Source organism: Octodon degus, unplaced genomic scaffold, assembly GCF_000260255.1.
Source record: "Octodon degus isolate 3935 unplaced genomic scaffold, OctDeg1.0 scaffold00031, whole genome shotgun sequence".
Classification (NCBI taxonomy): Eukaryota; Metazoa; Chordata; class Mammalia; order Rodentia; family Octodontidae; genus Octodon; species Octodon degus.
In genome coordinates this window covers 14,087,334-14,110,867 of record NW_004524607.1, presented here as the reverse complement: position 1 = coordinate 14,110,867, position 23,534 = coordinate 14,087,334, and the positions used below count along the sequence as shown (strand labels likewise).

General features: G+C 46.6%; 1 protein-coding gene and 1 pseudogene across 2 annotated transcripts in view; both read left to right on the top strand.

Moving 5' to 3' along the window:
• The window catches only part of Sdk1 (sidekick cell adhesion molecule 1), a 986,062-nt gene extending 984,793 nt beyond the window's left edge, over positions 1 to 1,269 (top strand). For both annotated transcript variants that reach the window (XM_023713416.1, XM_023713415.1), the window contains one exon: positions 45 to 1,269. In XM_023713416.1, coding sequence (XP_023569184.1) covers positions 45 to 299 — 255 coding nt within the window. In that variant the 3' untranslated portion in view covers positions 300 to 1,269. The remainder of the gene's footprint in view (positions 1 to 44) is intronic.
• A 9,226-nt stretch (positions 1,270 to 10,495) lies between these two features.
• Positions 10,496 to 20,800, top strand: LOC101560833 (annotated as a pseudogene).
• Positions 20,801 to 23,534: the final 2,734 nt, after the last annotated feature.

Below are 23,534 nucleotides of genomic sequence, written 5' to 3'. Positions count from 1 at the left end.
AGCCATCCCTAGCCTCTAGGACTCATACTGTCGCTCTCCTGCAGGCCTCCGACTCAGACTACGAGGACGCACTGCCCAAGCACTCCTTTGTCAATCACTACATGAGCGACCCCACCTACTACAACTCCTGGAAGCGGAGGCCCCCCGCCTCAGCGCTACACAGGTACGAGGCGGTGGCGGGGGCCGAGGCAGATCAGCACCCACACCCAGTGATCACCACGCAGAGTGCGGGCGGCGTCTACACCCCAGCTGGCCCCAGCGCCCGTGCCCCTCTCACCGGCTTCTCTTCCTTCGTGTGACACCGTGCCGACACTGGGGCAAGATGGATGTGGACCTTCCGGAGTCTATTTTTGTTAAAACAACCAACTCCAGGAACTGAGCTGAGGTTTTTGTTTAAAAGGAAAAAAAATCTGATAAGCGCGATTTTACCTACTCGTGAACACTAGATTTCAATTAGGAAGGTTTTTTTAATGGCTTTTTGTAACACCACTGCAGAAAGCAGGGCTCTTTGTTTTCTTTTCTTTTTAAGAGAAGGTTTGTCCCTGGTGCAGTGGCTTCTCATCCTCCAAACCGCCGGAGGTGACAAGGGACAGGAGGTGGGGTCCTCAGAATGGAGCCCCAGCCTGCCCCACCTCTACCTCCTCTTCCGAGAATCAGCTCTGTCTTTGGATAACTCGGGATCTTGGCTCACTGGCTCCCTTGCTGCTGGGGTGTGGCGAGCAGGCGCTTTGACCTGGGCTCAGTTAGAGCTTTGTGACCCAACTCGGCTAGGCTACAACCCGTTCTCACTCCACCGTTTCGAGGCAAAGAATCAGCTTTAAGGCTTCTGGAATGGGGGTGCGGGGAGGGTGAGCTATTGGAAAAGGGCATCCTCCACCCTGCCCAGGCCGGCTCGTCTTCTGTCCTTCTGGTGGTGAAATATTCAGGGCTTTCCTTTCTTCCCTTCTTTCTTTCAAGCTGACAGAGCAAGGACAGGACCCCTTCCCCCGGCTCCCAGGCCAGCCAGGCCCTTCGGTGAACTTCCTGTGACTAGCACACGGCCCACCCCCCGACAGAGTGAGCCGGCGCTTGCAGAGTTGCTTGTTCTGTAGGAAGTGTGCATTGTTAACCAGAGTATTTTTTAAATCTTTTTATCTTTTTTTAAACTATGTCACATGAAATGAATGCATCTTTGCTGTCTCCAGGTGCCTTTTTATTAATTGTTCAGCTTTGTACATGAGAAAGATGAGAAGCAACCGTGTCTCCAAATAAAGCAAAACCACTCCGAGACCCGGGCCCTTAGTGACTGCGTGCGCCCTGGGCCACCCGAGCACCTGGGGGACAGTCCTTCCCTTTGTCCCCTTGCTCTTCCTGGCTGCCCCTGCTTCTGACTGCCAGCGCTGCTACCCCAACCCCCATCCAAGGCCAGCTTGTAGCCTTAACAGGTTTTCTTGGAACAGTTTTTCTTTGTCACTGTTTTAATTTTTATTAACTAAATGAAAATAGAATGAACTACTTTGGAACTCTTATGGGTTCACACCACAGCTGTGCCTCTGGCTCTTCCAGTTACTTTTGTGACAGATGGCTGAGGTCAGCTCCTGTCACATCCTGGCTGGATGTGACCACAGGGCCACTGGCACCAGGCAGCATGCGAAGCCCGGTACTCACAAGCACCCCACATTCCCAGCTTTCGGGTGACACATGACACTGGAGGCCCTCTATCAGTAGCCAAACCACAGCAGGATGAAGCAGGCATCGTCCTCCTAGGAACCTCAGGGCCCAGAAGGCAGGGACTCACTGGGCCATCGCCCGGCTGGTGTCACCAGGAAGCCAGTTCCATGGCCATGTACAGGCCAGGGGGCAGATAGTGTCTCAATTCCTGCTTCCACGGTTTCCCAGTGTGGCCCCAAGAGACCAAGGAAAGGTGGGTGTGGGGTAAAAATCCTTTCAGCTTCCCCATAATAGCTGCGAAAAGAAACCTGTCTCCCTTTCTTCCTTCCTCTCTCTCTCTCTCTCTCTCTCTCTCTCTCCCTTCCTTCTTTTTCTGAATGGAAGGGGAAATACTCTAAACCAAAAATCCCAGATGCTCTGCCCAAATCCACTTCTGTATGACAACTGCCATCCACAATCCAGGGGTGGGGAAGGGCCTCCAAGGACAGAGCTGCCTCCTCCCTGCCACCCCAAAGAGGGGGAGGGGACAGGAGACCACAGCGTGGCCATGTGAACATCCAGGAAGAGAACACTGTGCAGAGGGCTGGGCCACCACCATGCACTTTGTTCTTAAGCCATAAAGAAATCGCTTTAATGAATGAGGACAGCGCTGAGGACGCCTTGGTCCGATGTGTGATTTTGCTCTTGGATTCTTACGACAATGACGTGGCACTTTTAGATTCATATGGCGGATGTGCCCAGTAAACTGTTTTTCATATGCAGTGGTCTTTCCAGGCTGCCCTGGCCCTATGGCCGCTGACAGACGGTTGTCACTGACAGTGGTCCAGCCTGTCACTCTGAGGAACTCTGTCCCATCCAAGGAGCAGGGCCAGGGCCTCCAATTAGATTTCTGCCCTCAGCGGTGTGGACATCAAGGCATGTTCAGTCCTCACCTTGTGTCTCTAGGGAGAATAGGAACGTGGACGCTGGATCGAAGCCTCCATTCTGATCACAGGACAGCAGCAGTTCCACCGCTGAGGTGAGTGGAGCGTGCTTCCGCTCCCTCTCGTGGAGGCCAGCGCTGCAGGAGCTTTGGGACCAGCAGTCGTCTGTCCATGGCAGCTGCACTGGGGTTAGGCTTGCACTGCACAGTGAGCCGCCCTTCCCAGTGTGCACAGTGGAGTGCAGGATGGGGTGCATGATGGTGTCCAGAGAGGACCCCTCTGTGTGCAGTGTCCCAGGCTGCCCCATCTGCCTACCTGCCCCTCGGCAGCTCTCCCCTCCCTGCTTGTCTTCCTCGCCCCAGAGGAAGAAGAAGCTGAGGTGGAGGGTGGCAGCCTCTCCCACACAGGGTCCCAGCTGCGGAGCAGAGTGCACTTGCCACCCACAGGGATGGCGCGCATCATGGCAAACACCCTTGGAAGCTGTGCCTGTGCTCGGGCTCACCTGGCCTCAGGCACGCGCTGGAGGCCCATCACAGTGTGGAGCATGGTTTATCTTCTTCCATGTTTTGAGCCCACAGAGCAGCTGTCACCAATGAACAACTGCCTGCACCCCTGGCATGGGCACCTTCAGCTCTGGAAACCGACAAGAGTCCAGGCAGAAGTGTGAAATGCACCAAGGGCTCATCTGCACCCAGGGCCACCTTCCCATTTAGAGAGAGCTCAGGGCAGGCCTGCATTTCCCCTATAAGATTGTCTGAAATGGTGTAGAAAACCAGATCTCATTTAAAAGAAAGGGGAAAAAAACACAACCCAACAATTCGGAGGAAGGCAGAGAGGTGCTATGGGTATAATTTTTAATAAAAATATTATTTTGTTCCTTAAGTGCTTGTTATTTTCTTCAAGTTTTTAGGAATGACCCAAGAGTCTTTAGGAGCTTTCCTGAATTGTAAGGCTATGAATAGGATCTACATACACACACATACACACACACACACCTACCTCTGCCTTTTGAGGAACCTGCTCCTTCTTCAAGGCAGGCAGAGTCCACCCAGTTGAGCGAAGTCAGAGGGCAGCCCCCACAGGAGCACCCTGGCCATGTGGCAGCTGTTCCCAGAGCCAGCCAGCCACCCACCAAGGCCTCGTGGGGAAGATTTGCTTGTGATCAAACTTGACTCAAGTACCAACTGACCCCACCCAGGGCCTCCACCAACTTGGGGAGCACACTGAGGTGGGGGGCAGGAGTGAGGCAATACTCTTCTTGCACAAGTGGAATTTTCAAAAGCATCTGCTAACTATGTGCTTGCAGAGCCACTGCCACCAGGCCAGAGCTCGGCTTCCTCTTCCCATCTGTCACCTCCCACCCAAGAGAAGTTAAAGATCCCAAAGCCCATTACATACTCAGACCAACTGAGTCAGACCCTCTGGGGAGTGGACCAGGCATCCAATTTGTCTTGGAAGGTCACAGGTGACAGCCATGGAAGCCAGGTTCACAAAGGCAGAGGTTGCCCACTGCAGGGAAGGGAGGCCACAGAGAAGGGCGAGTCCTGGGGTCCCTCCTTCCAACTTTGCCCTTTTGCTCCAGAAGCAGCATTGACCACAGATTTGCCAGGCAAGATCGTGGCATTTTTCTCTCTCTTTCCCTGCCATTGTCTGTTTATATTCCAACTTCCCCCACCCATAACCTGGAACTAAAATCTGCACATTCCCTACCACACCCAACAGTTCCAGAATTGCAGCTATCACACACTGGGTAGATGACACTTATGAACAATTCTTCGTGCCAAGATTTGTCCCACTTGTTAATCTACAATTTCTCACAAAGACCCTGAGAGATTGCTAGAGTCATGGGTCCCATTTTATGGATGAGGAAACACTCCAGGGAGGCCCCAGAACCCCGTTGTACCACCTCCTGAGGGGCCACCTCTGTCCCCTAAGGTTTCCTCCAGTCCCCAGGCAGTCAGCCCTGCAGATAGCACACGCTGCTCAGCACAGCACCAAGCTGCCACTGTCCTCCCCGCCCCCCACCCCAGATGTGCCTGGACTCAGAAGACTCTACTTCCCCCATCCATCATCCTCCCTAGGAAAAGAGGAAAAAGGCCTGGGTTGATGTGGCAGGCATTCCAGGCAAAGCTTTGCCACCGTCATCAACCCTATTACTATTGAAAAGGTAATGGAAGATGCTTGGAAATGCAGCCATTGCCTAGAGAGCGAATCTCTGTGTCTTGATGAGATGAGAGAGCCACACTGGGAAGGAAGTGACTTTGGTATGTGGTTGTGGGCTCTGAAGATGTGTGGGACAGAAATCACCTACTCCACACCAGCTGGGAGGAGCCTTGGATCCCTAGGTGTGGGTAATACACAGCTCTGTGGTCACCTTCCTTGTGCCAAGCCTAGAGACCCTGTCTCCGTGAGGTCAGGTTTCCTTTGAAAAGAGATGGAACCCCAGGTCATCCTCTTCCCATCAAGCAGCCTGGTCTACAGGAGGAGCTGGGCACCTAGTGCCTCTAAGACTTGGTCAGGTGGGTACTGCCAGCACTTAGCAAAGCACCTCTGAGCCATCAGGACCCAGGGACAAACTCCAGGAAGGGTGGCACCTCAGCTGTGCTCAGGGGTGTCAGCTCTTCCCAGCCTATGCACCCTCACTGCCTTGGAGTGTCACCTGGGTGGGACAGCTGTACTTAGAGGCCCATAGGCAACAGCTGCCCCCAGCCAGGCAGGTGTGTAACTTCTCTGCGTAGCATCACTGTGCCATGCATGCCCAGCTGGGCTGACAGAGCCAGTGTTGCCCTGGGCTGGAGTGTGAAGGGCGAACACTGAGGGGCTTCCTAAACTTTCTTTTCTCTGAGGTCCCCTGGCTCTCACTTCCCTACTGGAAGCAGTCCCATGCTGCTTCCTGTCCCCTTGTCCGGCTCCTGGAATCTCCTGCATGAACTCCTTTTGCTGAATTTGGCCCAAGCTTCTCCGCTCATATGCAGTTGGAGACCCTGCCTGCTTCATGCACCTCCGCAAGCCCCACCCCAGGCCTGCCCGGGCAGGGATCCTGATCACAGTGTGCTGTGGGCATAACCCCATGCAGACAGCCACACCTGAGGTATCTCCAGGGCCAAAGACAAAGCCAGGAAAATCATGAGCTATTTTTAAATGACCCCAGTCACACAGGTGCCCAACCTCTGTGGGTCAGCATGACTGTGCCGCACAGCAAGGATATATTTGACTGACTGAGGGAAATGCTGAGACAGCAGGTGCCCTGCCTGTGCGTGTTCCTTATCCACCATGGCCTCCTCCCTGACCCCTGAAGGGAGGCAGTTGGTTGTCCCTGTGTCCCCAGCAAATCAGGGTCCTCACTTCAAGGCACATAGGAAAGAGAATCCTGGAGGACATCTGACCTCAGCCATGTGACCTAGTCACCCTGGTGCATGCCATGGGACATGGCAGGGACCATGCATGGTGTCAAGCAAACATCAGAGCCAGACCTGGTTTTAAGCATGTTGTCAAAGTCCTAGGATCCCAAGAAAACCCCAACACCAGCAGTGTTTTCCGCTTCTGTTGGACCCACCCTCGCCAGGAGGTTTGGTGTGGCCATGGTGTGGAACCATTCTCAGATACTTTACTCAGGAGCCTCAGATGCTTCTGCAAGCCTCCTGATTAAATAGCCTATTTTTCTAAAATAGTTGGCACACCAGATGCTTATTTCAAAATGATTTGAATACATCCATGGCTTTGCTTGTATGAGGACCTCAGGATTTGCCAAAAATTCTCTCCCTTTAATGGCTTAAGTCAATTAACAGCCAGCATGGTGAAAATTCCAAGCTGTTAATTCTGGGCTCTGTGGTCTTAAAATGTCCTGCTTCTCCTCAGATAAGACAATATTCTGCAGTCATTAAGCAAATCACTACATTATGGGTTTGAATTTGATCCAGGCTCAAATATTTTAATAAAAAAGTCACATTTATGAAGCATTTTGAAAATGCCCATTTTTGTAGGATTCTTCAGCCACGTTGGGTTTCTTGGTGAGTCCCCAGCAAGGGACCAAGAGAATTCCCACTCACTGGGTGGAGCCCCAGGGTGTACACAGGATAGTCCTCGCCTCTCTGTCTTAAAGGATATTTTCAAGAATGTTGAGTGCTGGAGAATTGAAAAATTGGACTTTCCAGAGAGATGAGGTATGAGAGAAACTGGAGGGAAGTCAAACCAACCTCTGGGGAGGTCCAGAGTCTACCTTTTGTAGCTTCTGCCCACCAGTATGCCCTATGGTTCAGTGCCCATGTGTCAGAGGCTTCAGAGGAGGAGCGGATGTAGGTGTCAATGGCCCTGCACACTGCATGTGATCAGATGTGGGCTCATGATACGGGTGTATAGGCTTACCAGCTGAGTCCCAGGTGGACTGTGATCCCAGTGAGAGAGGACTGGATGCCACAGTTGCAGGGAAGGGCTCCAGCACCTCCACAGTCTGCCTCAGGGGCACAGCATCCTGCTCAAGAACCACCCTTTCTGGAAGGCCACGTGCCTGGCTGATGGAGCATGATAATTATAGTCCGCTGATACAAGTGAGCACAGAGGCAGCTGGCCCAAGATTGTGACTGCATCCAATGCAGATTGTTTGTTAACAAGATGCTTAAACTGAGGAGGCAGCCACAGAGAGTCTGTGCCTCTCAGGAACTGAGTCACAAGTCCAGAACCTTCTTTCTGTCCCTGACATTTTGTAGTTATTGTCCTTGGATTCGTCTTCTCCTGCCCTTTCCTAAGCCCTCACTGTTGGCTAGTTGGAAGCAAGAAGTTAAGGTCGACAGTGTCAGGTGTCCTCCTCTCAGAACTAATATGGGCATCAGGATTTGTGACCACACTGGCCTCTCCTAACATATGTGCTGAATGTGTAGGTCAACTCAAGCAATGTTTCCGGCTTGGCCTTCTGATCCATGAACACTGGATGTATCTTCATTGAGTCAGATCTTGAATCTTTTTATAGTGAAGTAACACAGAAAACCCTCCCTCAGCTAGATGACCAAGGTGGACATCAGTGAGGAGCTGTGTAGACAGTAGGTCTACCTTTGCATTCTTCCTCCAAAAACTACCAGTCTAACAAGAGGGAAAAACTCAAACAAATTGAGAAGCAGTCTGCAAAGTTCTTCATCCATCTTCTCCTAAATTGTCAACGTCATCAAAAACAATGCAAGCCCAAAAACAGAGCAAGGAGCTCAGAAAATGTGATGTCTGAGTATAATGTAGGATTCTGGATTAAATTCTGGAACCAAAAAATTAGAAGTTAGGTAAAAACTACAGAGTTTGGTTGCTGCTAATTTGTTAATGTTGGTCCTTGAGTTGTGACAGATATAGTCGAATAATTAGAATATTAACAATGGGGAAATAGGCCAGGGAGATAGCTCAGGAGAATAAGTGCTTGCCTGGCAAGCACAGGGTCCTGAGTTCAATCCCTGGTACCACACACACACACACACACACACACACACAATATTGGGGAAGAGAGTATGCAGAAACTCATATGAAGTTTAGTTTTAAAAAGTTTAGTTATATAAACTATTTAATTAAAAGTGAAAATTTTGGGGCCAACCAGATAGCTCAGTGGACTAAAGCACCTGCTTAGGCAGAGCACAGTGGCAGGGGTTAGATCCCTGACCTGCTGTGCCTGCCCCGCCCCCTGGGCACACTGAGACAGCAATCAAGATTGCGCATAGTGGTTCGCACCTATAATCCCAGAGATTGGAAGGCTGAAAACATTAGAATCACTTCGAGTCCAATCTATGTAGTGAGACCCTGTAGACCTTGTAGACCCTGTATTAAATACATAAAAATAGTGAAAATTTTCTTTTCGGTACCGGGGATTGAACTCAGGACCCTGAGCTTGCCAGGTAGGCGCTTATTCTACTGAGCTATCTCCCCAGCCCTTAAAAGTGAAAATTTTCTATATGGAAAACATACCACAAATTTAAAGTAACATCTGGAAAATAAATAACTGTACAAAAACAGATGAATAATATCGAGCATATATAGAGAACTCTTATAAATTACTAAGAAAAAGATCAAAAGAAAAACACCCTATAGGAAAATGGGGAAGGTATTCAAATAAGAAAATTACAGAAGAAACACAAAAGGCCACATTATTCGAAATGGTACTCTAACCCGCACCTTTGATATCAACAGTCACACACAACTGATATGAAATTGAGAAAATTACTCACATGTGGGCTTTTGACGACTACTGAAGGTATTCATAGTATCAGGCCCTGGAGGGCGTGCAGAGCAGGAACCCTGTTACCTGCACCCAGAGGTGTGCACTGGGGTTAGAGAACACTGAGTTAAAGTGTTAGTGAAGGCAACACATGGGTACCCATTGGCCCAGCGAAGTCCTTTTCAAGATGGCTTTGTAAAGAGTAACTTCACAAGTGATCAAACAGTCAAGAATAACAATATTCACACCACCATTGCTTCTAAGCACAAAATCTTGAACATACCCTGAATTTCTCCAGGAATGTACAAGTTAAGCAAATTGCTTTCTTTCATAGTGTGAAACACAATCCATTTCTTTCACAATTCATTTTTTTAGCAGCCGATAAAACAAAATATGGCAATCCCTAAGTAGGGACATTGAAGTTTCTTGAGCCATATTAAATGGACACAGTAAGTAGCAGAATCATATTTATACATTTGGCTATCAAAAGCAAAATCATGTTTCCATATGTGTGTGAATAAATATAAGGGGGAAAGGTTTATAAAAATATTGTTCAGCCAGGCATGATGGTACACACCTGTCATCTCAGCACTCAGTTGAGGCAGGAGGATCACGGTGAGTTTGAGACAAGCCTGGGCTACAAAGTGAGCTCAAGGCCAACCCGAACTGCATAAGGAGACCCTGTCTCAAAAAAACAAACAAACAAAAAATACTGCCCAGTCCCTAAAGATAAGTAGCTCTGAGAAAGGAGTAGAGTGGAGAAAGGAATCTGTCTGTGTCAAGGGGACCAAAGAGCCAGAAAAGGTATAGAAGAGAGTTTGGGTTCCAGAACAGTAGAGTGGATAGACTTTCCCCTCTATTCATTTCACTGAGTACAGCAAAAATCTTAAGCTGTTTATGTGAAATAAGGCCTCCAGAGAGATGGAGACAAAAGGACAGAGTGGCTAGGGAGCCAGGGCGCTGAGGAGGGACATGGCAGCGGGTTCTCTGGGGCTTTTCCACTCCCTCACACTGGTACTAGAGCAGCCCGTAACATGGACCACCAATGGGCATCGTCAAAGGCATCCCCAAGAAAAGTTTGTCACATTATAATACTCACTTATTCTATAGATAAAAAATATATACTGAGATTGTCACAATTTGGCCTTTGCTTTATTCACCATTATTCTTATTAAAATGCTATTAATCTAAAAAAAAAAAAAAAAAGTTTGTCGCAGGGGCCGGGGAGATGGCTCAGTAGAATAAGTGCTTCCCTGGCAAGTGCAAAGGCCTGAGTTCAATCCCTGATTCTGAAAAAAAAAAAAAAAGGAAAGAAAGAGAAAAGTTTGTCACAGACAGGACGGGACAGTTTTGAATCATGGTTAGTGTACTCCAACCAAACATCATGGAAAAAACAGTGACTACATACCCCTGCCAGCGAAGACTGAAAAAGACACCCCACCACCTCCCTCCTTCATTCCTTCCTTGCTGCACTAGGGTGGTTTCAGGTGTGACCAAATGGGGAGAGAAACTGTGCAGTCACATGGACCTGACTTCTGCCACTGCCCAGAGGGAACCGGAGCCCCTCCGTCCTTCCAGGAGAAGAGCTGATTACTCATCAACTGGGTCCCAGTGGAGTCAGCACTTCTGCCACCAGCATTACTAGCAAGATCACCACCTTCCCACCTGCACAGCCTCCGTAGAGGTCACTGGGGAGTAGGGGCGAGTGGCCTTTCTGGTCCCATCAAGGGCAATAATGGTGATGTATATCGGGGAGCCTGGAAGTTCACCCCACTCAGCCATGATGAGGAAGACCTCCAAGCCAGGTGATGGTACAGCCAAGCAGAAAACTTCCATCCACATGTCGGAATAACAAGACAGTGACCCCCTCTCTATTTGGAGCAGTTTCACAGGAGAACAGGTAAAAGCGAAGTGAAATCCCAGCCAGGTTTCAACTGAAAATCACTCATCAGGTCAAGAACCAGGAGGGCCGGGTGATAGCTCGGTCTAATAAGTGCTTGCCTGGCAAGTGCAAGGTCCCAAGTTCAATCTCTGATACCAAAAAAAAAAAAAAAAAAAAAAAAAACAGGTAAGTCTCATACCAAATGAGAAGAGACAATGGACACTACTGATGTAACAGCTTTCAGTCATCATCAAAATCTTTCACCAAACAATTATGAACATCATTGACAAAAATGAAATTAGAAATTTCAGCAAAGAAGAGAAGATGTAAGGAACCACCAAGTAAGGCTAGGTATGGTGGTGTTCACCTGTAATCCCAGCCCTTGAGAGGCTGAGTCACGAGAACCCCCATACATTTGAGGCCAGCTTGCGCCACACAGCAAGACCGTCTCTCAGGAGAACAGAGGCAGGGAGATATAAAGAATCACCAAGAATAAGCGCTTGCCTGGCAAGTGCAAGGGCCTGAGTTCAATCCCCGGTTCTGGAAAAAAAAAAAAAGAATCACCAAGTAGAAACTTTAAAATTGTTTTAAATTTTTCAAGTATTGAAAGAAAATAATTGTCATGTATATCCAGCAAAAGTATCCTGGAGAGATAAATAGAAATAAGATAGTCTCCATGAAGAGAAACTCGAAAAATTTATACCTAGATCTCTTTTAAAAATGCTAAAGGAAGTTCATTAGATGGAAGGAAAATGATACCAGAGAAGTATCTTGAACCATCAGATATGAAAAACAGAAGATCAGAAACACTTAGTAAATATAGTTCTGTCCTTCTCTGAGCTTTCTAAATTCTACTGGATGATCAAACAAAAGTTATGACTCTTTTTAATGTGTTCATAGTGTAGGAAAATATTTCATAATTATTTTATAAATAAGGGGGGGGAATGAAAAACGATGAAAGCTTTCTATTTATTTGAACTGATATAATGGAATACAGACTGGGATCCATTATGTGTTTATAATATAATTGTAGAATAACAACTAAACATTTTTGAAAGAGATATACCTGAAAATGCCATATAAAATAAAATTTTAAAAATGCTTATCTAACCCATAGAAAACGAATGAGAAAAAGAACAGAAAAATAGCAAACAAAATAAATGTAAATGTCAGTGCTAGCATTTTGATAATTCTGTTAAATATAAATGGCTCAGAGATACCATGTGTGAGGCAAAGATTGACAGGAGGACAAAATGACCCAACTATATGCTAGCAATACTAATCTTATTTCAAATATATTGATACAGCTTTGAATTTTAAAAAGGGCTAATCCAAACAAAGGAGCAATGTCTCTATTGAAATCAGATAGAGTAATTTCAAAGCAAAAAAAAAAAAAAAAAATCTCCCAAGATAAAAATATCACATGATAAAAGGATCAATCCTTCTAGGAGGCATAACAGTAATAAATGTGTATGCATCCAAAATCCTCAACTGAAATATGTCAAGCAAAAACTAATAGAACTAAAAAGAACAGACAAGTCTACTGCAACACCTCTCTCAATAGTTAACAGACTGACTAGACACACATACCCCCCAAAAAAGGCAACGTTAAGGAAAACCCAACAAAACCATGAGCCAATTGGACTGATATTTTTAGAAAACTTCATCCAGCTAAATAGTAGAATACACATTTGTTTTCTAAGGGCCTATGGATCGTTATAAAAGATAGATCATATACTGACAAACCTCAAGGTGTTTAAATGATCTGAAATTATACAGAATGTGTTTTCTACACACAACAGAATCAGACTGCAAATCAGTATCAGGGAGATAAGTGGAAATCCTCCACATATTTGCATTATTACAAATATTGTAAATACTCCACTGGTCAAAGAGGACATCTTAGGGAAATAAATTACATATAACTGAACTAAAATAAAAATACAAATCAATTGTTGGTTTGAAATTAAGCGATCTGAGAGATAAATTTCTAGCACTAAATACATTGTAAGGGAGGAAATGTCTCAGATCAGCATGCTAAATTTGTACCTGAAGAAATTCGGCTCTTTCCCTCTCCGGTCTCAGCAAAGAGAAGAGTCCCCGCCGTGTCTTCCCATCTGTAGAGGATGGTACTGTTGAACTACTCCAGTTTCCTAATCAAACGGAATAAGCAGACGCACAGCACGGAGCCCAATACCCTGAAGGCCCGCAACTCTTTTCGCTACAACGGACTGATTCACCGCGAGACGGTGGGCGTGGAGCCGGCGGCCGGTGGCAAGGGGGTCTTCATAGTCATGAAGATCCGGGCAGCGGAAGCCAGCCAGCGCAATGTGCGCCCAGCCGTCCAGGAGAACACACGTGCCCCCCTCAGCAGCATCTGCCATATGATCCGAAAGAACAAGTAACGCCCAGACCTGCGCACGGCTGCCATGCCCAGAGCCCACGCCATCCTGCACAGCCAAAAGAGGAAGCAGACCCAGCCCACCAGGAGTGCCGGGGCTGCCCCAGCAATAAGGAGCTGTCCTGTGGTCCTTGGCCATGTCACAAAAAGAAAAAAAAAGAAATGAAAAGAGCAAAATCCAAGAAAGGAGAAGGAAATCAATAATAAATATCAGAGCAAATACTGGTGAAATTTAAAACAAACAAACAAACAAAAATAACAGGAAAATCAACAGAACAGAAAGCTGATTGTTTGAAAAGGCTAAGAAAATTGACAAACCTCTAGAAAAACTGGCTGAGAGAGAGAGAGAGAGAGAGAGAGAGAGAGAGAGAGAGAGAATCCAAATTATTATCATTATGAAAGAGATTGGGACAATCACCAGTCCTCCTGCAGACTTCACAGTGAGGAGGGGGCACCACAAGCAGCTCTGTGCTGTGAATAGGAGGCCCCAAAAGAGGTGGACTGCTGTGGTTTGGGTGTAGCTTAATTGTTCCAGAGGACTCCCGGGTTAAATTTAATCCCCATTTTGAGGAATTGAGAGGGTTGGAAACAATCTGACTATGTTGTCTGGAGATGGGACCTTTGGAAGGAGATTGGGATTAGATAAAGTCATTAGGATAGAGACCCTGTGATTGAATCCTGGTGGCTTACAAGAGGGAGGGGGAACACACACACGCACCAGCACACACACACACACACACACACACACACACGCACACACACACACACACGCACACACACACACACGCACACACACACACAGAGCCATACTCACACACACACTCCCATCTCTGTGATACTCTATACTGTATAAAGACTCTTCCAGAAAGGCCAGCACCAGGCAAGACCCTTGGACCTGGCATCTGCAGAGCTGTGAGCCCAAATACACCTTTTCACTTTATAAAGTTACCTACCTCCAGTCTTTATTTATTTTTATTTTATTATTTTTTATTAATTTTATTGAGAAACAACAATGAGACAGTTTCAAAACCGATTAATAAGACAGTTTCAATAATTAATATGTTGCATATTGTTATCTTCTTAGTGGTTATTCATAGTACAAGATACAGACATGATATCATGTCCAAATACTATTAGTACAAATCTTTCTTCTCACTGAATTAAGAGAAAGTAGCTGTATATCTATCCTATTTTGTTATGCAGATACAGATGGTCCTTTGTTTCTATCCCCTTTCTTTTTGTTTAGTTTTGTCAGAGATGGCTATTCCATTGCCATTTAAATATAGTAGGTGCATAAATTCAGCAAAATAATCCAATATAGTCCAATAGTCCACAATAGTAGTGGGTTATCTGCAGGACTGGCAATGTCAGAAGTTGTTGACTTGAGCCTTTTACAGCTCAGCATATTAATATGGCTTTACTTTTTTGTTGTTTTTTTCCATAATTTTATTGATAAACAAATAGCAAAAAGACAGTTTCAAATCAAATTGGGAGGACAGTTTCAATAATCAACACATTGCATACATTCTTCCCAGTGGTTAATTGCTGTACAAGATGCGGACATGAGATCCTATTTACAAACACCATCAGAACAAATCATTCTATTTATTAAGAGAATGTAACTATATATCTATCCTAACCACTTTGATACACAGATACAAAATGGACATTCATCTGTATACCCTTTTTTGCTAAGTTCCATTATTTGAATATTATAGGTGTGTAAACTCAGTAAAATGTTCCAAAAGAGTTCAGTAGCCCATACTAGTATTGGGTCTTCCGCTTGACTGGCAATGTCAGAGGCTTTACCTTTTATACCTCATTTTTATACTTTTCTGCTGGATAGTTAAGACCAAGATAAAGCAAGACCTATATAACAAGAAATGTAACTTTTGTATCTGATAAGGTCAGTCAAATCCCCTCTGGATGTATCCTGTAACCCTGTACCGCAGTTTGCACATCCTTTGTCAGTGTCAGCCATGTGGATGAGTCACGGCCATTGCTTGACCAATTTGCTCTCGATGAAATCCTGAGAATGTTTTCTCTCCATGTGACTCTCCTTAGGTACACTCCACGGCATACCTCCAGTATTATAGTAATGAAGAACTGAGATAGATCTGCATGTTCCTACATTACTAAAGGAATGGCACTCAGAATTTTAAATTTACAGAAAAATAAATTTCTAGATGGATTCGCTAAATAAGTGTACCATATGTTTAAAGAATTATACCAGTTCTGCAAATCTATTCCAAAAAATAATAAATGCAGGAACATTCTAACAAATGTCATGAAGCCAGTGTTGCCCTGATACTCAAAAAAATAAAATTGCAAGCCAATGTCCCAGGTGCATGTAAACAGGAAAATTATTAACAGAATATTAGCAAATAGAACTCAGCAACATATAAAATGTCACACACCAGGACCAAGTGACTATTCTTGGCTGATTCAGTCTTTGAAAATCAATCAATGCAATTACCATGTTGACAAACTACAGGAAATAACACATATCAATTAATGTAGAAAAGATAATTGACAAAATGTAACAATTATGCACAACAACCTCTCAGAAAACTAAGAATAGAAAGGAATTTTTGCCTTAATCAAGAGTGTCTAGAAAAAGCCAATAACAACTAATTTACTTAATGGGAAAGACTGAACGGGTCCTTCTAAAACTGAAGACAAGAAGTCCCCTGTCACCACAGTCACTCAGCATAGCTCTGGAAGTATTGTATTGAACATGAAAGCGGTACATTGAGAAGGGAAAAATAAACCTATCTTTCTTGATGAAAAATATGGTGTTCTGTGCAGAAAATCTTGAATCTACCAAAAAATTTATAGAATAAGAAAGTTTAGCAAGGTCTCCATGTATAAGCCTATGTTACAGGTATTCGCATTAAACTAAATCCTTCAAGTTGGCCAGATTTTCTCTCTGCATTTGCCTTTCAGGCCAAAGGAGCCAGATGACAGAATAAACTCCTTGTTGGAATTTAAAAAGAAAATAATGTTTCAAAATGTCTTACGGGTCAGACACCAGAAATGAACTACTGCTACCTTACCACCTCACAGCTGTGGGCATCAGTACTGCCCATCTTGTCCCCACTTCACCGATTGGGGACACGAGTGACCCAATGACAAGTGTCTGTCCAACAGCAGTCATTGTGCTCCTGTCCTCAGCATCAAGCCCCACAGAGACCTTGTGATTCAAAACACAGGTGACAAAGGGGCTGAGGAGGAGGTCATGGACTAGAAGGAGCCAGCATGTCTGCAGGGAACAAGAGAACTGGAGCAAGAGCAGGTAAGAGGTTTGAGTCCTAGATCCCAGACCTGAATCATCAGCATTCTCTTCCCCCACTCCCCCTTTTCTTTGTGACACTAGAGATTGAATCCAGGACCTTCACACTGAGCTACACCTCCTGTTTCTTTTGAAATAAGGGCCTCATTAAGTCACTAAATTATGAAACTGGGCATGAACTTGCAATCCTCCAGTCTCAGCCTCCCAGAGGCCTGGCCTAACAGGGCTCGGTCACCACCATGTCCAACTTCTTGACCTCTCGTCATAGCTGGTAACATGAAGCAGCCATATCCACTCACCTTTCCCCAGTCCTGCATGTCATTACAATGGGCCAAGGGCATAAATGAATTTAGAAGAGGTATAAAACCATGGGGAGATTTCACTAGAGCTGGAATTATGAGTCAAGACCAAGGCATCCACTCCTTGCCCACATCTTCAGCCCAGGCAGAGCAATAGGGCAGACCTGACTACAGGACTGGGGGCTGTGTCACTGCCTAAAGGTGGGGCTGTGAGTCTCAGGGGGACTAAGATTCCAGGAGGGACAGCTTAGCCTTTGACATGCAAATCCTTCCCGTCCAGTCCTGCTTAGCCTTTAATTGGAATAAATGCAAGCCCTTCTCTTAGAGTGGCCTGGGGTGAGATGAGAGGAGGGCTGGGTGTACCCGAGAGGCAGGTGGGGAATCCTTAAAGGAAGCTAAGACTGCAGAACAAAAAGGCCAGATATGAGTGACAAGTCCTCCTAAGGGGACCTTTTTCCAGCCTCGGTGCCATAATAATGGCAGAAAGAAGGGGAAAAATTAGACACAGGCTTTGCCACGCTCTGGTTACTTTCCTTCCACTCAGTGAGTACGTGATGCTTCCTGAGAGCCACCGTGGGGACTCAGATTCAGTAACAGCCCGCACCGTCCTGCAAGCCAATGGCTTCCTCTCTTCTGCATAAAACTCCATGCTGGGAAAGGAGCCTGCCTGGCCCGCGCCTCGACCCCCCGCCCCCCGCAGATGCCTGGCACTGGTGCAAGGCCTCTACCCCCACTTTCTGAATGATAAAGCTGGGCAGATTCACTCAGTGGCCCTAAAGCACAGGGTACTGTTTTTAGAAACTAAATAAATCTGCATGCATCCAATCTCCAAAACACATCTTGTTCAATGAGGCTTCAAGGAGAGGACATTCTGCTTTGGAATACTGATGCTGGGCAGAGCTTCTCCTGCAGTGGGCTGATGAGGAGCCTTCAGTGATGGGAGACAACAGGCAGGGTGAACAGGGCCCTGGACGTGTTTTCGTGAGGATGTGTAGTTCTGCTTCAGGATGCTGATACCAGAATAAGAAGAGCTCGAAAGATACAGCCCTGGCCTCCTGGACCAGATGGACGCTGTCTCCCAGTGAATGATGGGAACACAGTAGCCTCAGTGTGGCCTCCCACTGGGGCACTACTGGGGAAGTGGTGGAGCCACGAGTAGGTGGGGCTTGTGGCAGGAAGTGAAGTCACTGAGGGCGTGGCCTTGAAGGGGACCCTGGGTCCCTGACCCATCCCTGTTTCTCTGCTTGAGAGCTGCCATGAGTTGAGCTGCTTGGCTCGACCACGCATGCTCTGCCATGAGGTACTGAGCCACCACAGGTCCAGAGTGACAGAGCAGAGTGACCCTGGACAGAAACCTCTGGAACCATGAGCCCAAATCTCTCTTTTTAAGTTAATTATCTCAGGCATTTTGTCACAGCAACAGAAAGCTGATACAACTCAGCTCATTACCTGAATTGTTCTCTCTCAGTTTGATGATGGGTTTTAAGTTTATATTCTAAACCACTTTGACTATGGTATATAGACCTCATATACAGTGAGCCTACATGTTTGGAGTATAGAATTAAGTGAATTTTACATGTTTCCCCCCATGGACCATCAACCAAATCAATGCAAAGACAATTCTAGCTTCTTCCAGAAAGTTCCAAACAGCCTTGCACCTATCTTTGTGTGGAAATATGCCATCATTTTTCTTAGATGGACACTCAGAAGGGAACCATTGATCCATGGCAAGGTAGGGGGCTTTACCAGGGACTTTATTGCTGCTTTCAGAGCTCCAAGGCATGGAGTGAGTGGCAGCAGATGCTCCTCATCTTGCAGGTGTCCCAGCTGCCACTGCTCTGGTAGGCAGGTGGCACCAGGCTCTGATGGTCTTACTTTGCACTTCCCTAGTGACAACCAGTGTTTGCCTCACTATTTTGTTCTTCTCCACGTGGGTGTTCACCCCTTCACCGCCCAGCTCCTGTCTGCCCACTTCTGTGAACCCTGTCTGACTTCAGCCCTTCTGACTCATGCCTGCACCCTCCTGCATCTGTTGAAGAAGCAGCCAGAAGAAGCAGGTGGACCTCCACAGTCCTCCACTGGGTTCCCCAGTGTCCACATACACAGCATAGAACTGAGTTTGTATCCTCACAGTGTTTGCACAATCATGCACCACAGGATCTCAGCTTTGGATCAAGCCAGTGTATCTGATACCTGCTGGGCTCGGGGCTCAGCAGTTGGCTGGATAATGGGTTATAAGATTCCAGGATCCTCTTGATCTCTTTCCTGCCTTTATGGTTTTATGACCTTCAATTTTAAGTCATCTTCCCCAACTCTGGGTGGTTTGTTTGTTTTTATGGTACTAGAGATGGAATCCAGGGAATTCACACTGAGCTACATTCTGTACATCCTATTTATGTTTTTTATTTTGTGATAAGGCCTTGCTAAGTTGCCCACTCTGGGCTTGAACTTGCCATCCTGCCTTAGCCTCCCTGAGTGCCGGGGTTACAGGAGCATACCACTCTGTGCAGCTCTGCTCAGAGTCGGGCGATGATGGTCATCCCAGGGCCTCATCTGGCATGGCCTTCCGATGCCACTGTGTTCAGAGCCCTCAGGCTGCAGTGGGTGCCATGTGAGGTCACAGATGAGGAAGACATTTGTAGATTTTGGGCAAAGAAATAAAGACAACACTCCACATTGTGAGAACAACTTCTCCATGTAACACAGTGTGGTTTGAAAACAGAGTTCAAACAGAGTAAGCACTTCCCACGCAGGCCCAGTGTGTTCCAGCTTCCCAGCCTCTCTGGCCTTACACCCAGGGGAATAACAATTTGCCAAGCAAGCATCAGAAATATATGTGTGTTTACTTATTTATGAAGCATTCCATGTACACTGCACAAATATATTATGTACATAATAAAGCATACTCCAAAAATAAGTATTTTTTACAGGATAAAATAAAAATAAAAGAAAGGGAAGGTTTTAAGACTTTTTTTCTGTACCACTAAGTATTGTTTTTGTGTCCCCAGACGGGATGGGCCAAGCTATTTATGAGGGGTTGTTGGGTCTTGGGTGAATGATGAGATACTTAGGAAAAGCATCTCGTCAGCAGCGTTTCCATCTTGTTACTATTCGCTGTTCTTCGCTCCACTCTCGTCTGCATGTTTCCAACTCCCCCAGCACCCCTGTTACTTTGTCATCTTGATTGGTGACATCATGACCCAGGGCCCACAAGCAGCACTCACAGAGAGGGTCCGGGTGGGCTCCAGGCAGTGCAACTCTTGCCTAGGGGCTTTGCCTCCTGCCCACTGTGTGATCCCAGGCCAGTGTCCCACCTCTGATTGCTCCTCTGAAAATGGTGCTGAGGCCCAAGGAGACTCATGGGAGATTGAGCAAGGGCTGGGAGGACCCATCACAGAGAACTCAGAAACCCTGGACATGGGGCAGCCTCTTACACTAGTCACTCATGTTCTAGTTCTTCTGGGAAGGGGGTAATTGGAGAACTTTCACGCCACTTATGTCCCTCCTGCTGTAATTTGAATGTGTCCCCCAAACGTTCATGTGTTGGAGACAGAGTCCCATGTTTGTCTATCAATGGTCTTTGGAGTTGGAGCTCTGGGGAGGTGACCAGGATCAGAGGAGGTCAGGGGAAGGGTGTTGCTATTGAGGTATTAGTGGATTCATAAGGAGAGGAAGAGAGACCTGCACCAGCGCATGTGCTGTGTCTTACCATGAATGCTGCCTGCCACAATGCAGCAAGAAGGACCTTGCCAGATGCCCTCGGATCTGGAGCCATATGGCAAGCTGACTAGGACACCTGCCCTCCAGACCTTCACGAGTCCCACAAGGGTGGATCTGCTCTGGTCACTATACTGCACATGAAGCTTCTGGGTGGCTTTTTTCTTTCCAGTCATTTTGTTGTGGGGTTTTTTTTAACAATATTTATTCTTCCAGTCTTTTTGGTGAGTATCTATCACTTTGCCTCACTGTTAGTAAAAGGGAAAAAACTGTACAAGAGAAATTGTTCTTTTTAAAATTGCTCTTTTGTGACTCCCTAACTCTATAATTGCTTCACAGCTTGTGAATACTTTCTTGACCCCTATAACTACAGGAGCATAACTGAGCATATGGGAGGCCTGATTGTGCCACTGTACAATGAACCAATGATCATTAATCTACCCTTGTAACTGATGACCTCATCCTGCTAGCTACTCCGAAGACCTTCTAGACTGTTCTGTCCCACCTTTGTATCCCTTTTGTACCTCCTGCTTGTACATTGTATAAAATCCCTAGACCACCAGAGATCAGAGCCTGCTACTCTGGCAATGATACTGCTCAGTGCCCATCAACATAAATGAAATCTGCCTCCAAACCCTGGGGTCACTCATTGCTTCTGCTTGTTGTTGCATCTGGTGCTTCAGCTGGGAAGACCTACCATGCTGACCTTTTTAGTCACCAAAAAGGTCAGCATGGTAGGTCTTCCCAGCTGAAGACCTACCATCATGGCTCTCATGGATGAAGCAAGGACCACTCCAGGTCTTGATAGGAAGTCATGCTCTCAAGATTTTTCAAGTCCCCTCAGAGGTCTGGAGGCGGATTCCTGGCTCCTCACTCAAGCAATTCACATCTGACTCCAAAAGGAGAGGAGGCAATCTGTCTATATGCCTGTCTGTAGTTCTGCCTGCCTGCCTACCTGCTTGAATGCCTGCCTACCTACATATTCTGCTAAGACCCCAAGTGGCACTACAGTTAGGCAGCCTGTTAGTGCTGCTCAATTTGAGCAGAACAGCTTGATCACCTTTCATTAGGTAAGCTCACCTTAAAAAGAAGCTTCAAATATTTACCCTCTGAGTACCTGCTGAATGATTGTGAGTGAGTGGCATAGACAGCGTAAGCAATAGGCTGCTCTGTCTGTGCACCAAGACTGGGAAGCACTAGCTGTGGTGGCTGATTGGACCCTCACCTGCAGTTCTGTGGCAGTCGACATATGGCATAACAGAGGCCTCCAACTCTCCTTAGCTAAGTCATATCTAAGTGCCCATGAGGGGCACGACCAGGTGGGCATCTAAATGTTATCTGTCTTTGTGCCATCATTTAAGGGTACAACATACAAAGTAGGGAGATAGAATAGTAACTAATTTGTTAAAGCCCACAGTCCCTGACTGCAGGAAAAGGGCTTTTACAGAGTTAAAAATGATAGGAAACCACTCCCTGCATCCTCTCCCCCCACAAAAAAATGGGAAAAAAAGGGGACCATTCTTCCTGATAATTCCACTTTGGCACCTTTGTCAGCTGCTGCAGTTGCCATCAACACCTACAACTTCTCTCCCTGCTCCTGACTCATCTACTTCCAGCTAGTGGAACTGGTACCAGCTGCTACATGCTTCCATGGCTAGCATTCAGCCACAGAGCTCCTGTCCCCAAGCCTTCAGCTTACACACCTATCCTGGTCACATGGTGTCATCTAATGTCCACCGGAGATGACTCAATTTCTTCTGAGTCCCACATTTTGACTAAGAAAAACAAATGGAGCTGTCAGCCCTAAAAAATGAGTTGTCTCAGGCCTGAATAAATAGGATAGACAGAGCTTTTTCAAATTGGGCCCTTGAGAGCCTTCAGTCATCACAAAAGTTGGGGGACAAACCCGTGGCTTTCCTGTTACACAATGGAACAGAAAGTTCTGTCTGAAAACATTCCCTCTGCCGAAAGGTTGCCATCACCAGAGCAGGTGGGATACTTGCCTCTCATGCTTTCTGCCAGGTACAAACTTACAGCCTGGGAGGACAGCTCCTATGCACCCAGGCAGTCAGCCTCGCTCTTGTTTAACCCTGTACTTTCAACTTTGACTGTTCCCCAAGAAAAAGATAATGCCTGTGGCAGATAACCACAATCCTAAAGTCCTGAAAACTCTCCTCCCAGAGGCATAAATTAATACTTACCTCTGGACCTGGCCATCAATCATGCCACCTCATAGTAACCCCTGATGCTTTCAGATGTCACAGTAAACACAAACAGACATCCAGCCACACATCAGCCTGATAGACTGTTAATCACCTTGGGCAAGATCTCCATGCTGTCAACAGTGCAGCCCTCACCTTGCACTCTATGCTTCCTGATCCATACACTTTTTTCAGACTGTTCTAGATTTAAAAGATACCTTCCTCTGTTTGGGAGTTGCTTCCATAATACACTTCAACTGCAAAACTCCTGAGACGTTAGGCCAGCTCATTTGTACTCAATTGCCATAAAGCATTAGAAACTCCCTACTATTTTCAGAGGGGCTCTGACTACAGATTTGGCTCCATCATGGTCCCCTGAGCAAACAGTTTAAGCTATAAAACTACTGAAAGATATCTTTTCCACCTGTAAAGCCCGTTCAAGACATCCAAGCTTCCAATGCAACCATGATTGCCCTCTACATACATTGCCTCAACCTTCTGCCATCCACAGCCTACTGGCACACCTGCCTGAACCTAAAGAATGCTCCTGCCAGCCAACGGGACCTACTGGTTCCAGCCCAGGTGCAGCGTGGGTGAGACCCTCTTCCACCCCCTTGGGATGCCCCCTACCACTCCGCAGCACCTCCCCACCCCACCGACCAAGTAGGAATTTCTGCCGCATTCCAGGAACCCCCAGACCCAGTCCTAGCCAGGCCCAGTGAGTGTGTGGGAGAGCTTCCGGCTACCCTGCGTCAGCAGGATCTACTGGTCCCAGACTAGGAGCAGCGTGGGTGACACCCTCTTTCACCCTCTTAGGAGAGCCCCCCATCACTATGTAGTACCTCCACACCCCGCCCACAGAGTAGGAATTTCTGTCACGTTCAGGGAACCCCCTGATCCAGTCCTAGTCCAGGCCCAGTGACTGTGTGGGAGAGCTGCTTCTCCCCCCTATTCCACCTTGTCCCCTCCAGACTCAGCTCAG